The sequence below is a fragment of the Scleropages formosus genome, chromosome 3, assembly GCF_900964775.1.
Source record: "Scleropages formosus chromosome 3, fSclFor1.1, whole genome shotgun sequence".
NCBI classification, from domain to species: domain Eukaryota; kingdom Metazoa; phylum Chordata; class Actinopteri; order Osteoglossiformes; family Osteoglossidae; genus Scleropages; species Scleropages formosus.
The window spans coordinates 36254947-36269517 of NC_041808.1; the positions used below are offsets into that span (position 1 = coordinate 36254947).

At 43.4% G+C, this 14571-nt stretch overlaps 1 protein-coding gene across 5 annotated transcripts in view; it reads left to right on the forward strand.

Annotated features, from left to right (window-relative positions):
• Positions 1 to 13737, forward strand: part of card11 (caspase recruitment domain family, member 11) — a 47654-nt gene extending 33917 nt beyond the window's left edge. For all 5 annotated transcript variants that reach the window (XM_018732739.2, XM_018732741.2, XM_018732740.2 and 2 more), the window contains exons 20-24: positions 6673 to 6790; positions 7381 to 7560; positions 7828 to 7952; positions 10276 to 10391; positions 12240 to 13737. In XM_018732739.2, coding sequence (XP_018588255.1) covers positions 6673 to 6790; positions 7381 to 7560; positions 7828 to 7952; positions 10276 to 10391; positions 12240 to 12444 — 744 coding nt within the window. In that variant the 3' untranslated portion in view covers positions 12445 to 13737. The remainder of the gene's footprint in view (positions 1 to 6672; positions 6791 to 7380; positions 7561 to 7827; positions 7953 to 10275; positions 10392 to 12239) is intronic.
• The last annotated feature ends 834 nt before the right edge of the window (positions 13738 to 14571 follow it).

Consider the following 14571-nt stretch of genomic DNA (forward strand, 5'->3'; position numbering starts at 1 on the left):
CACACAAGTAGTTGCATAAAACTTTATCAGAATATCCATGATTCCTAATCACTTTCCTAGTCATTTTTTTTTGTTATATGTAAACATTTATTTACATTACAGGAGTACCTGTGTAAAGGTTTATCCAGACATGATCTTAAAGTTATAGTATATGAACATTTACACGTTATATGAACTTAAGAGATCATGGGCGAAGTGAGTCCGGAAGAGGTGAGTTTTCAGACCGTTTTGAAATGTGGACAGAGAATCAGTGGTTCTGGGTGAGCGGGGGAGGTTGTTCCAGCAGAATAGAGCTAGAACTGAGAACCTTCGTACTTTACCTTTTGTGCGTGGGACCACCAGGCAAGCAGATATGGAAGAGCATAGCAGTCTGGTTGGAATGTAGTGGATGATTGAGTTCTGTAGATAGCTGGAGATACATGGGAACAAGTCACATGGGCAAGTCAAACACAACTTGGGCAGCAGCGTTCTGTATCAGCTGTAGAGGTTTGATGGCAGTAGCAGAAAGGCCAGCCAGGAGAGAGTTGCAGTAGTCCAGACGGGATGCCACCATGGCCTGGACAAGTATTTGCCCAGAGTCTGTTGTGTGGTAAGGACGGATCCTACAAATGTTGTGCCGGATGTATCTGCAGTTCCGGGTTGTGGCTTCGATGTGCTGAGAGAAAGATAGACTCCCAGACTCTTAGCTGAGGGGGTAGGCAAAATGAGTGAGTTGTTCAGCTTGATCAAGAGATAATGACAGGAAGACAGGCCAACTGGGAGGTGTAGGGTCTCTGTTTTGGAGAGGTTGAGTCGTAAGTGGTGATCAGACATCCAGGCAGAAATGTCTGACAGGCAGGCAGGCAGTGATGCGTGAGGAAATGTCTGATGCTCCAGGTGGAAATGAGAGAAAGGGCTGGGTTTCATTGGCATGGCATTGGTAGTTATATCCATGGGAGGCAATGACAGGGCTAAGGAAACCGGTGTAGATTGAGAAGAGCAGAGGACCCAGTACCAAGCTCTGCGGGACAGCAGTTGAGAGAGGCAGAGGAGGCCAACAGGAGCACCACCAGACCACTTGATAGGATCAGATAGGTAGGACTCAAACCATCTTAGTGCCGTTCCTTTGACCAGCTGACCAAGAGAGGAAAGTCAAATTTGGTGGTTGACAGTGTCAAATGCTGCAGACCAACTGAGGAGGATGAGGACCGAGAAGAGGGAGGCCGCTCCAGCCGCCTGGAGAGCATCAGACACTACCAGGAGCGCTATCTCCGTGGAGTGACCAAATTTGAATCCAGACTGATATTCATCGAGGAGATGTTCCGGGTGAGGAATTCAGATGGGTGATCACATGCCACCCACTCTAGAGTTTTAGACAGAAAAGGGAGGAGGGAGACTGGCCTGTAGTTTTGGACTGAGTTAGGATTCAGAGAGGGTTTCTTACCATAGGTGAAATGAGGGCAGTTTTGAAGGCAGATGGGAAGGAGCCAAAGGAGAGTGAGGAGCTGATGATCTTGGAAATAAAGGTGGAGAGCTGCTGGGAAATGGTCTGTAGGAATGTCAAAGGGATTGGATCTAGCGGGCAGGTGGTGGCTCTGTGATATCAGGAGGTCGGAGATTTCAGTTTATGACAGTGACTTGAATTTGGAGAGCGTGACTTTTCAGGGAAATCCAGCTCAGATAGGATGGGGTGATGCTGAGAACTTGTCCATGATTGCATTGACTTTATCTCTGAAAAACAAAGCAAAGTCATCAGCAGTGAGAGAAGGAGGAGGAGGGGGTGGCGGAAGGCACAGTAGGGATGAGAAGGTGGTGAAGAGTCTGTGGTTTTTTATTATTTTTTATAGAGCGCTCTTCTCACGCAGTGACATAGAGCGCTTTAACACAAGCATACAGCAAGAAAAATTGATATAAAGAAGACAGTCAAGTAATGGCTACCATAATGAAGAACTTATTATGGAGCTATAAGTATACCTACTGGCCACCGGGGAAAGGAACGAAAACTCCCAACTGAAGGTTGAGGGAGAAAAAAAACCTCTGGGGGTCCACAGGCCAGTGGTTGCCCACCCCTCCTGGGCATTCTAGAAAGTAACAATTTGCAAGCCAGTGTTTAACAAGTAATTATAATGTTGGTAAATGGCATCTTGGATCCCCAGCTCGGCATGGAACGTCTCGATCGTCATGGCAGATAGACATCATACTCTGTCAGCACGGGATTCATCTGTCACTGCTGGCTGGCCTCCTCAGGTCTTATGTAGCGAGGTAGTGCTCAACGAGAAGATAGGACAGAGTTAGTAATTTGTTACTTAAGTAAATTTAAAATGCATTTTTGTAAAGGTGATAAAATAAACGACCAAGGCAGGTCGAATTACATTACGAGGTGGAATGCCTGAGTGAACATGTAAGTCTTTAGTCGGGATTTGAAAACAGAAACAGACGGGGCATTTCTGACAGTAACTGGTAGACTATTCCACAGTTTAGGTGCTCTGTAACTAAAGGCGCGACCTCCTCCTGAGGTTTTATTGATCACAGGTACCTTAAGGTAACCTGCATCTAATGAACGGAGATATCGTCCTGGGATATAAGAATTAATGATCTCACAAAGGTAAGCCGGAGCAATGCCATGTATTGCCTTATAGGTCAAAAGTAGAATTTTATAATCAACCCTATAAGAGACCGGGAGCCAATGCAAGGATTTAAGTACCGGTGTTATATGGTCGTACTTCCTAGTTCTAGTAACAATTCTCGCAGCAGCATTTTGTACCAACTGTAGCCTGGATACAGTCTGGTACGGACAACCCTACAATAAAGCATTACAGTAATCCAGCCTGCTGGAAACAAAAGCATGAACCAGTTTCTCAGAATCCCGTCTACAAAGGAATCGCCGCAGTTTAGCTATGCTTCTTAATTGAAGGAAGCACGACTTAGTCAAAGCATTTACATGCGATACAAATGACAGCTTTCCATCCAACAGGACACCCAAATCCTTGACGCAATCGGTACGCTTGAAGGTAATACCATTTGTTGTAAAGATTGGTGTGATTTTTAGTTGCAGAATGTTTTGCTGTGAAAGAAGGTTGTTTTAGATGAGGAGACAGCACAGTGAAAAGTAGTTAGGAGTTGTATGTAGACATCCGTGTCCATGCAAGTCTTGGATTTTCGCCTTGGTGGCTCTGCAGCCCGGAGTTTGGTCCTTCTAGCACGTAAGGTATCAGTGATGGATGGATGGATGGATAGATGGATATACTTTATTGATCCCACAAGGGAAATTATTATGTTACAGCAGCAGAACACAAGTCAGATAAATACTTGCAATATATATTTAAAAAAACATATAAAACAAGTGGAAAAATACAAGTTAAAAATACAAGATTAAAAATATAAGTATGTACAATTATGTATACAGTTGGACGAATAAAAGAATAAAAAGTATATTAAATAAATAAATTAAAACAGTATGTAGTGCAACAGTAAAGTGCAAGTTGTACAAAACGGTAATCATTATGAAGTAGTAACAAAATGAACTAACAATAGTGCTGAATAGTTCATCTGTCACACAGAGGTGAGCTGTTGTACAAAGTTATTGCGAACGGTAGGAATGATTTCCTGAACTGTTCTTTACGGCAGCGGAGCTGAATGAGTCTTTTATAAAATGAGCTTCGCTGTCTCTGCAGTGTGCTGTGAAGTGGGTGGGATGGAGTGTCTATGATGGAGAGCAGTTTGTTCAGTGTGACCTCCTATTCCTCACCGACTCAAACGTCTCCATGTTCTGTCCAATGATGATACCGGCCTTACAGATGAGTTTGTTCACCCTACCTGAATCTCTGGCATTGATGCTGCTCCCCCAGCAGACTACGGCAAAGTAGATGGCGCTCGCAACAGCAGGCTGGTAGAAGATCTCCAGCATCTTGCTGCACACATTGAAAGATCTGAGCTTCCTCAGAAAATAGTCTGCTCATTCCCTTCTTGTACACAGCATCAGCATGGTCCCTCCAGTCCAGACTGCTGTTCAAGTGGACACCTAAGTACTTGTATTTCTGAACAGTCTCAACCTCCTCCCCCAGAATCTTTATGGGTCTGACTGCAGTTCTTGTCCTTCTAAAGTCGACGACCATCTCCTTGATCTTCCTGACATTTAGGAGCAGATGATTCCTGCTGCACCACTCCACAAAGTTATCCACCAGGTGCCTATACTCCAACTCCCGTCCATCTCTAATACACCCCACCACTGCAGAGTCATCAGAGAACTTCTGCAAGTGGCATGATTCAGTATCATACTGAAAATCAGAGGTATACAGAGTGAACAGGAATGGTGACAGAACAGTTCCCTGTGACGCTCCTGTGTTGCTAACCAAAACAGACAGGAAGCTCCCCAGCCGTACAAACTGAGGCCTGTCTGACAGATAGTCAGAGATCCAGGAGACCGTAGATGCACCGACACCCATTCCCAGCAGCTTCTCACTCAACAAAAGAGGTTGGATGGTATTAAAGGCACTGGAGAAGTCAAAAAACATGATCCTCACAGTGCTGCCACTACCATCGAAGTGAGAATGAGCTCGATGCAGCAGATAGGCGATGGCATCATCCACACCCACATGAGGCCGATAGGCAAATTGAAGAGAGTCCAGACTAGATTTTACCTGTGGTCTCAGCTGCATCAGCACCAGTCTCTCCAGTACCTTCATAACATGTGACGTTAGGGCAACTGGTCTGAAGTCACTGGGGCCAGATGGGATGGCTATCTTTGGCACCGGTACTAAACAAAATGTCTTCCATAGCACCGGAATCCTTTCCTGCAACAGACTCAGGTTGAAGATGTGTTGCAGGATGCCAGACAGCTGGGCCGCACAGGACCTCAGGACCCGGGCCTGCAGCCTTGCCTTGGTGGAGTCTCTCCAGCTGTCTTCTCACCTGGCCGATGGTCACATTCATGGGGGTTGGAGTTGGGGGGTTGTGGTCAGACATGCACTGTGGGGGGTGGGAGTGGGTACGATGCAAGGCATAAGAGGGTGACAAAGAGGGTGTGAAGACTGGTCCGGTGTGGGGAGGGCCAGCAGGGGGTCCAGTGCTGAACCTGTTAAAGAACAAATTCAGCTCATTGGCTCTGTCCAGGCTGCTGTCCTGCTGGCGATCTTTGATGTTTAATATCCTGTTATTGCTTCATGCCCCTCCACACATCCCTCATGTTGTTCAGCTGGAGTTTATTCCCCAGCTTTTGTCTATAAGAGTCTTTACACTTCCTCAGTGCCACCTTCAGTTGGCGCTGTATCCTTCTCATCTCGTCCTTGTCACCAGACCTGAAGGCTCTCTTCTTTTAGTTCAGCAAACCCTTCAGGTCCTGGTAATCCAAGGCTTGTTATTAGGAAAACGGCGTACTGTCCGGGTTGAAATGATAGTGTCCTCACAGAAATTAATATAGTCTGTGATGCAGTCAGTGATGTTATTGATGTCGTCCCCGTGTGGTCTGCAGAGCACATCCCAATCTGTTGTTTCAAAGCAGTCCTGCAAGACCTCACTGGCCTCCTGAGTCCACCTCCTCACATTCCTTGTGGAGACAGGCTGCCTTTGAACTGCAGGGACATACTGAGGTGTTAACAGGATAAGATTGTGGTCTGATCTACCAAGTGGGGGCAGGGCAGTGGCGGTATATGCATCCTCAACATTTGCATACAATAGATCTAATGTTTTGTTTTCCCGCGTAGTGCAATCAATAAACGGATGAAAAGTTGGAAGAATTGAGTCCAATCTAACATGATTAAAATCTCCAGTAACGGCCACAAAAGCATCGGGGTGCTGAGACTGTAGCCTAGCAATGGTGGTGTGTACCGCGTCATATGCCGATGCCTCATCAGCTGATGGTGGAATGTAAACCCCGACCAGTATGACGGAGGAGAACTCCCATGGTAAATAATATGGACGCATACTGAAAGCTAGGAGTTCGGTGTCCGGCGAGCAGAAACGTTCCTTCACAGTAATATGTCCGGGATTGCACCACCGTTGATTCACAAACACTGCAATCCCACCGCCCTTCTTCTTACCGCTTAGCCTGACGTCTCTGTCCGCCCGAACCGTCCTGAAGCCGGGTATGGAGGCACTGTGTTCCGGGAAGTCCGGTTGCAGCCATGTCTCCGTAAAGCACAAAATGCCGCTGTCCCGGTACTCCCTCTGGGTCCGAATCAGTGCCCACAACTCGTCCATCTTATTTCCCAAAGACTTCACGTTCCCGGTGATGATCGACGGGACAGATGGTTTAAATCTCCTCCTCTTTGCTCTTCTCTTTGCACCGGCTCTGCACCCGCGGTGTCTCCTCCTGAGCTCCTCCGGGATAACAGGCCTAGGTCCGGGCAGGTATCCTGTATAGAAGAGCGCTAGCAGCTGATTGCGTGTGTACATAGACACAACGCCACTCCGCTCAGCATGGCCCCCCATTACAAAAGTGAGGAAAAACAGCGATACGGTCATTAAAAAGTAATAAAAGTAAGAAAAAGTAATAAAGAAATAAAAAATTAAAAGTCATCGATCAATTTGACAACCAACAAGTGTTTTAAAAAAAAAAAAAAAAATCTAACGAGCTGCTGCAACAAGCTGCCACTTGGCTGGCGCCATATTCAGTGATTAGAGAATGAGTTGGAATGAGTTGGAAGTATACATTGTTACTAGTGCTGATTTATAATTTCACTTCATCTCCGTCAGCTTGTGAGCAGGACTGAAAACAAATATAAGAGAATGAACAGCAGTGAGAGGGTCCGCATCGTGAACGGGGCAAGTTCCACGCTTCCCCGACATGGGTTTGATACACTGAAGTCAGAGGGTAAGTCTGCTTGGGTATTGCACATTGTAACCGCCATGTGATTTGTACCACAGTACTGTATGTGATTTTGTAAGGACTCTCTCACTTTTATGTCTCTCCACCCATCTCTTGTACGTAGTTGCTCATAATGGCCAGGTACTGGGTGACATTGAAACTGTCAGTAAAAGTCCCATAAACATGGCCTCTGTTATCCTCCTGTAAATGGGTTGAAGTCTGCGTCACTGAAACCTACACATTATTAACAACACCACTGAAAACAATATTAATAATGATGTTTCCTGTGTTGTCGGAGAATGAAAGAGGCGATAGACAATGTGATGCATGCTTACGAAAGCTAATGGCTGTAACCACTATGTGCAGTGCAACCTGTAGCCAGTGAAAACATATCTGATTACTACCTAGGTAGCAGTTAGCAATTAATTTCCCATGTGGCAGGATGTGTCTAGTGTTACACTAAAAGGTCACCGTACTCTGTACATTATTTATCCTTTGTTCACTGTTGTTTTTGTATTACTATCAAGTGCTCTCACAGCTTATTGGTGTTTCTGCTTTGCTGAATGCACTCATTCACTGTCTTTTGGGCCTTTAAGACTTGGAGACAGAGAACGACCTCAACAGGAGCTTGAACCTGATCCCATATAGTCACGTGACACCGTGCCACTGCCAGCGGAAAAGGCCTGTCCTCTTTGCGCCCAACATTCTGGCCAAGACCATTGTGCAGAAGTTCCTCAACTTGGGAGGAGCCATGGAGTTTAACATATGCAAGCCAGGTAGTCACATATCAGTGGAAGTAGGGGAGTGACTAAAAGCTAAGCACACAGAAAACACCTCTTACAAGGTGAGGGACAGAGAGAAGAGAGAGGAGAATGAATGTGGAAGCCAGAGGGTGCCTTTGGCACTTCACCAAAGAGAGCAGTCGGTGCTGCTGTTGTGGTCTCTACATAAAGGGCTACAAATCAGTGATCTGCTACATGAATTGAGCTGATTTGATTGCTAGAGCCATATTACAACTCACGTGGAGATATGGTGCATTTCAGATATCCTGACTAAGGAGGAGTTTCTTATGAAGCAGAAGATAGAGCCAATTATTTATTACAAGGAGAAGCATGCCAACACATTTGAGTGCATCACTCCCGAGAACATTGAGGCAGTAGCTGCAAAGGTAACTGAAAAAGTCTTGTGAGAAATTTCATGAGCTGTGTCTAATTTGTAGCTGACACTGTTAGAACATTGTAAGTAGTAATGTCTCCCTTGGCAGCTGTTCTTTCACTGGTAAAAGCATGCTTTGGTTGCTAATGCTGCTTACCTGTTTATGGTAATTACTGTATGTCGTAATAACACTGCTTTGGTCTTTTCTCAGTCTCTGTTTGGGACCAGTGTCCACTGCATGTCCAAACTGTATCATGGACAGACTGTGGGATGAGGGGCCAGGTGGAACCATGGACACACACATAAGCATTTGCTTTGCTCATACACAATATGATATGAACTTTGTCACATTTCTCTGAAATTTGTTTTGCATCGCAGTGGCTCTGTCCTGCAGGATGATGGCATATTACAAGCACAGGGCAACACACAGGGATGGTACGGAAAAGAAAAGGCATAATAAATGGCAAAATAAGGAAATGAGTAAAACGTAAAAGTAAAATGACAAGTAAAAAAAAAAAAATAGGTGGATGAATAATTAGATAAGTAAATTAATTACACACAGGGATTTTCCAAATGACGCACAACTCTAAACATGACACACAGAGACAACACAGCGTTCTAGAGAATAACCAGCGTGTTCCATGTCCAGATATTCCGCCAGGGATATTCCACAACTATTGCACTTTTGGTTGTGAACTGCACAATTATTACTGTGGACTACACTAAACTTACCTGAGTATAGCACTGTGTTGGCTGAGCAGCATAACTGATTAAGGAATGAAAGAATTCATGAACTTGTGGAGTGGCTTGAGTCTCCTTGGGACTCTATACCCTATCTGTCTAGAGCTTCCTGTAGTTCAAGTCACTCGCTGCATTGGAAACATGGAAACCTGGAAGAAAAGTAGGATATCTGCTTGTCTCTCCAATAGATCAGTATTTCAGGTGCCCGTGTGAGTATGGAATTGAAATGTCCATTTTGTTGAAAGAATCTACAAATGTCATTAATTTATCTTTTAGGTACAGTTTAGACACACTGACATCTTTTCAGGAATGTGTGGCCAAGAAATGCTGTTCTAGACCGTAATGCAAAGTACAGTAGCAATGCGCACAAAAGTGCCTTTGTGCTGACTAGTATTAGAAATTTTGGAAATCGTATTAGACTTGGCATGTTTATTGACTACATAGAAAACCCCACAGCTTGGTTCAACATTTAGACTTTTTCATTCACAATTTGAAAAACACAGAAACCAGAGAAATAGAGTTCTCAGTTTTAGTCACTTGTAAATCACACACACGTGCACAGTCGGCAACCACTTGTCCTAAGTGGGGTTGCAGCGAACCAGAGCCTAACCCGACAACACGGCGCAAGGCTGGAGGGAGAGGGGACACACCCAGGACAGGACACTAGTCCGCAACAAGGCACACCAAGCGGGACTCGCACCCCAGACCCGCCAGAGGGTGGGACCCGGCCAAGCCCATTGCGCCACCGCGCCTCCCATTCACTTGTAAATGTGAATGATTATTCATAATGACAGTGTATGAGAGCTCAGTGGGAAGTTCAAATAGAGCAGGTTACTGTATGATAGAAGTTGAAATACGCAGTTAAAGTACGACTTGATAAAAATCAGCCCATTATATAGCTTTTGCAGGCAGGGAATTTTTAGCATAAACAGAAAACAAAGGCATATTGTATGCCTTATGCTTTAGCAAATATACAATAAACCCTTTGCTTATCTGTGAAGCTGTGCAATTTAAAAAAAAAAAAAGCCTAAATTGTGGTTCATTGTTTAGAAGTCTGTTGTATGTTCACATGAAAAAAATGTTCCACACACTGTACAGTTGCATGGCACATGCGGCGCTGAAGATGGCAGCCTGCTGTTAAGGGTGGTTGGTGAAACAGTAAGACAGAAGGTTGATCGGTTCTCTATGAGACGAGGAGAGATGAATGTGTTTCCTGTGCGCTCCAGCATTTGCATTCCAGTTAAAGATGATCATCATGCTCGAATAGAGGCAGACGATAAACACAGCAGCAGCTAAACACATAGGAAATAAGAAGAGGTTTCATACCATTCTGACTGTTCTGGTTTCTGTGAAAGATTTCTGAGCAATTTCAATCTCTAGCCAAGAACAGAGTGGCAGCAGTGAGGGGTTTGAAGTCTCACTTACCTAACATTAATTACAAGGTTTTAAATGGAATTTGTTTCAAACTATCACTACAATTTTCAGTATTTGGTATTTATGGCAACAAATGCACATAACCTTTTTATAAATAACAGCCACACAGTTAGTGCTGTTCATTTTGATTCTTCCTACTAATGGAAATTGTCATCTTTCAGAACAAACACTGCCTTCTGGAAGCTGATGTAAGCTGTGTCAAAGATTTGCTCAGAAGGGAAATATATCCTATTATCATCTTCATCAAAATCAGCGAGAAAAACATTAGAAAATTAAGGTACGTAACAAGTGCAAACACTGAACAAGGTAAGGTAACAGTGAAAGGTAAAGACAGGTTGATGTATTCTGTGTCATTCAGCCTACTATTTCCACTTTAGTCCTCTGCAGGAGTCTTTTGCACTTGTTCTTCCAAAGCACATTTACCTTAAAAGTAGCAAGGTTTTAATTGAAATTGTCTGTTTTAAAGTGTTTGAAGGTAGGGCTCTGCCCAAACATTTTACTTTGTGTAAGCAATCACATGCCAATATAACAACTGTCAATAATGAAAGGTTTCTTTAAGTATTTTCAATGGGAGTAAAGTTCATCAAGACAGCCATTACTTCACTGGATCCTTTTCTACAAGCAACTTAATGTTAAACTACTTAGTTATTTACCCATTTACAGAGTTGGGTAATTTTACTGGAGCAATTTAGGCTAAGTACCTTACTCAGATGCGCTACAGCCAGAGGTGGGAATCAAGCCTGCAACCTTCGGATCCAAAGGCATCAGCTCAAACCACGATGCTACCAGCAGCCTTCGAAACTGCTGTACATTGGTTGAGTGTGGCCTTTCTGTCCGTTCCACCAGTTGAGCTATTAATAGCGAGCTACCAATGAAGGCTTTGCGTCAACCACCACATGCCCATGGTCTGTATTTAAGTGAAGGCAGGCCTTCATTGGCTAAGTCACTCAAGCCATAAAAACACGTGAAAACAAAACAAAACCCTTATGTTGTGTAGGACTGTCAGCTTGTTTTCCTCTTCGGTTCTCATTTAGCTCTGCAGAATTTCGCTTTTGTGTCGACTTTGATCTTTGAATGAGCTGAAACACACACGGTGTTTGAAAGCAGCTGCGTGAAAGCTCCTACAGAGGGAGAATGAAACCCCTGCAGTGAAAGGTCAAAAGTCATGGAAAGTCACGTGGATGGAAAAATTTGCTGAGGACACAGAACGGTGCAAGGTGTAGGCATGAGGAGGGGCTTCCCACACTACGTTTACATTTCACTTGATACTGGGATACATTACAATGCAAGGCTATGAGTATAGCTCGCGCTGTACTCATACTCCTAGTGGACATACTCCTAATGTCAGTCGTTTGTCGTCTCTTAATACATAGATGCAGTGCTTAACGATGAGGATACATTCTGAGAAATGCGTCATTAGGCGATTTTGTCGTTGTACGCACATCATAGTGTACTTATACAAAGCTAGATGGTATAGCCTCGAAGCAGTCGAGACGCGGTCAACACGAGATTTATGATGCTGCTGCTGGCATAACAGCATATTGTTTTAAAGTAAACTTTTTAATAAGTAGAAAGAGTAAACTGTAAAATAAATACTACAGTACAGTAAATACATAACATAAACCAGTAACATAGGTGTTTATCAACTATTATGTACTGTACATAGTTGTATGTGCTATACTTTTATTGGACTGGCAGTGCAGTAGGTTTGTTTTCAGCAGCACCACCAAGAACACGTAACACGTTGCGCTACAATGTTATGATGGCTACAACATCACTGGGAGATAAGAATTTTTCAGATCCATTATAATTTTATGGGACCACCGTCGTATATGCGGTTAGTTAAGCGAAACGTTAAGCGGTGCATGACTAGCTGGGTTACGTCCCAGTGGGGTCCTGCCGTAGCACCCTTGAGCGTGAAATATTGCACTTTCTAAACATTTCTTTTGTGTGCTATAAGTTCTAAAACAGCACAGAAATAAAAACTATAAACAGTAGAATAATATTTTATTAATGTCACAGAGCAGCTGAGTAAGAGCATCCATGTACTCTGATGTTTTTGTGCATGGTTTAATGTTGCACGCTGCACAGTGGTGTCTGAACGGTTTTCCCTTTTCTGCTTAAGACGATTCCCGCTGAAAGTGGAATCGGAGGAAGACTTCCTCAAGACGTGCCGGTCCAAGGAGAAGGAACTCGAGGGCCTTCCTTGCCTCTACTCCTTTGTAGAACCTGACTCGTGGAATGGGATAGAGGACCTTCTGAAGGCCATTAAGGACAAAATTCTGGAGGAACAGAAGAAGACCATCTGGGTGGAGCAGGACCAAATCTGATGGATGCTGAGTGGGCCAGTGCAGGAACCATGAGGGCATCCAACTGCTGTGTCAGTAGAGCCACCAGTTTTCCAAAAGCCACACTAGTCTCCCTTAACTGAAAGGCAAATTGAAATGCAGCACAAATAGCGCACAGGAAGCAAAGCGGCCTGGGATACGCGCACTATGGTCCAAGAGGAGGGTGGACAATGACTTCCCCGCGAGTGAGGACTGAACCCATTGCACGCAAGCAAACTGTACTGAGTTGAGCTTCACTTTGCTCAGGCTGCAGCCGATCCCTCTTTCCTCTGAGCTGTGGACCTGTCAGTAGAAGCACGTTCTTACTATAGTCGCCTCTGGAAAACAGTCAGTGGGATGCCTCCCTGGGATGTCTGCGTGGAGCGTCATGCAACAGGCTCTTGGGCTGCACAGATCTTCCAAACACATAACAATGGGACAAAGAGTGAAAGGGAAAGGCAAAGGCAAAGCAAAATGTAGAAAAATGGCTTGTTGCTGCAGCCACTTTACTTGCTTGATGTTTTCAGTAGCTTTTAACAGTTTGTTATGGAATTGTGATGTTTGTTCTATTTCACTTTGTTGTATTTATTTTATAATAGTGATTTTTTTTTTTTTTTTTTTTTTTTAAACAGAGGGTTTAGCTGAACCACTGTATCACGCTGCCGGAGAAAATATTTATTACTCATCTATGAACAATTTTCACATGAATAATTCATAACATAGTCATTAATATGGTTTTAGCTTACATGTGATTTTATGTAATGAATATATTAAAGAAAATTCAATAATGTTAGGTTGGTTGATAGTTTTGCAGGACAAATTACAGTGTATATGTACATGTCTTTCAGTATTTTGGGGACTTCACTTAATAGTTAAATTAGTAAGGAATACACAATATTAATTATTAAAATGAATATGCACAATGAATTAAGAGAAACTGGCAAAGAGCTAATTTTGATCTCTAGATGAGGATTTAACCGATTCTGTTTTCTAATTCTTTAACCACTGCGCACCTGCAAAACATTCAGCAATTCCTGTGCGGTAGAATCATGAACAGCAAAGGTAACACTGTCATTTACACTTATTCATTTAGCAGATGCTTTTCTCCAAAGTGACATAGGTCTCTTAGAAAATACAATTTGTGCATTACTTTAAGAGAAACTGACATAGCTGCAGATGTGATTCTTAAGGTGTTTCACCGTATGCACTGATCTTTCACACAATTAGTTGCATAAAACTATACTAGAATATTGCTGATTCGTAATCACCTTTGTACTTTTTTTTCCCCTCCTCGATAAATATAAACATTTACGTTACATTGTAGGAGTGGCTCTGTAAAGGACTGATCCGAATGTGATGTGAACATGTATACCTTACGGGCATGAATATTTCTACCTTACGTGATCTTAGATCATGTGCGAAGTCAGTTTGGAAGAGATGAGTTTTAAGACCCTTTTTAAATGTGGACAAAGCTTCAGCAGTTGAGTGAAAGAGGAGGTCATTCCACCACAACGGATCTAGAACCGAGAACCTCTGTGCTTTACCCTTCCTGCATGGGACCACCAAGCAGGGTGGCCGTTGCAAGTGGAAGAGGAGAAACTCCCATGAAAACAGTTCCGTGGAAAAATTCCCTACATTTATCTGACAGTTTTCTCCAAAGCAACTTGGAATGTTCAGGTTACAATTATTTACCCAGCTGGGTGATTTTACTGGAGTAATTCAGGGTAAGTACCTTGCTCCAGGGTACTACAGGTGCAGATAAGGCTCAAACCCACACCCTTTGGGTCTAAAGGCACTCGCTCTAACCACTACACTACCAGCTGCCTCTACATTGTTTTCTTTTTTTTTTATGTGCTCCTACACAAGTTAGCAACAGATATAATAAACACTGTGATTTTGCCATGTCAGCACACACCTCTAAAAAATGCATTTCTTCACAAGCAATGATTTGGAAATTGCTACACAGCAATTACATTAACAACATATTGCAGAGTTCAAGTAAATAGTGCAAGGGCTTGTTTTCACTCATAGCACCTGCTTTTCCTCTTGCGCCAGTTGTATCTTTACGTCTTGGAAGAGTGACTTCATGCAATCACTGCATCGATGAAAAGAAACACTTTTGTATGTACA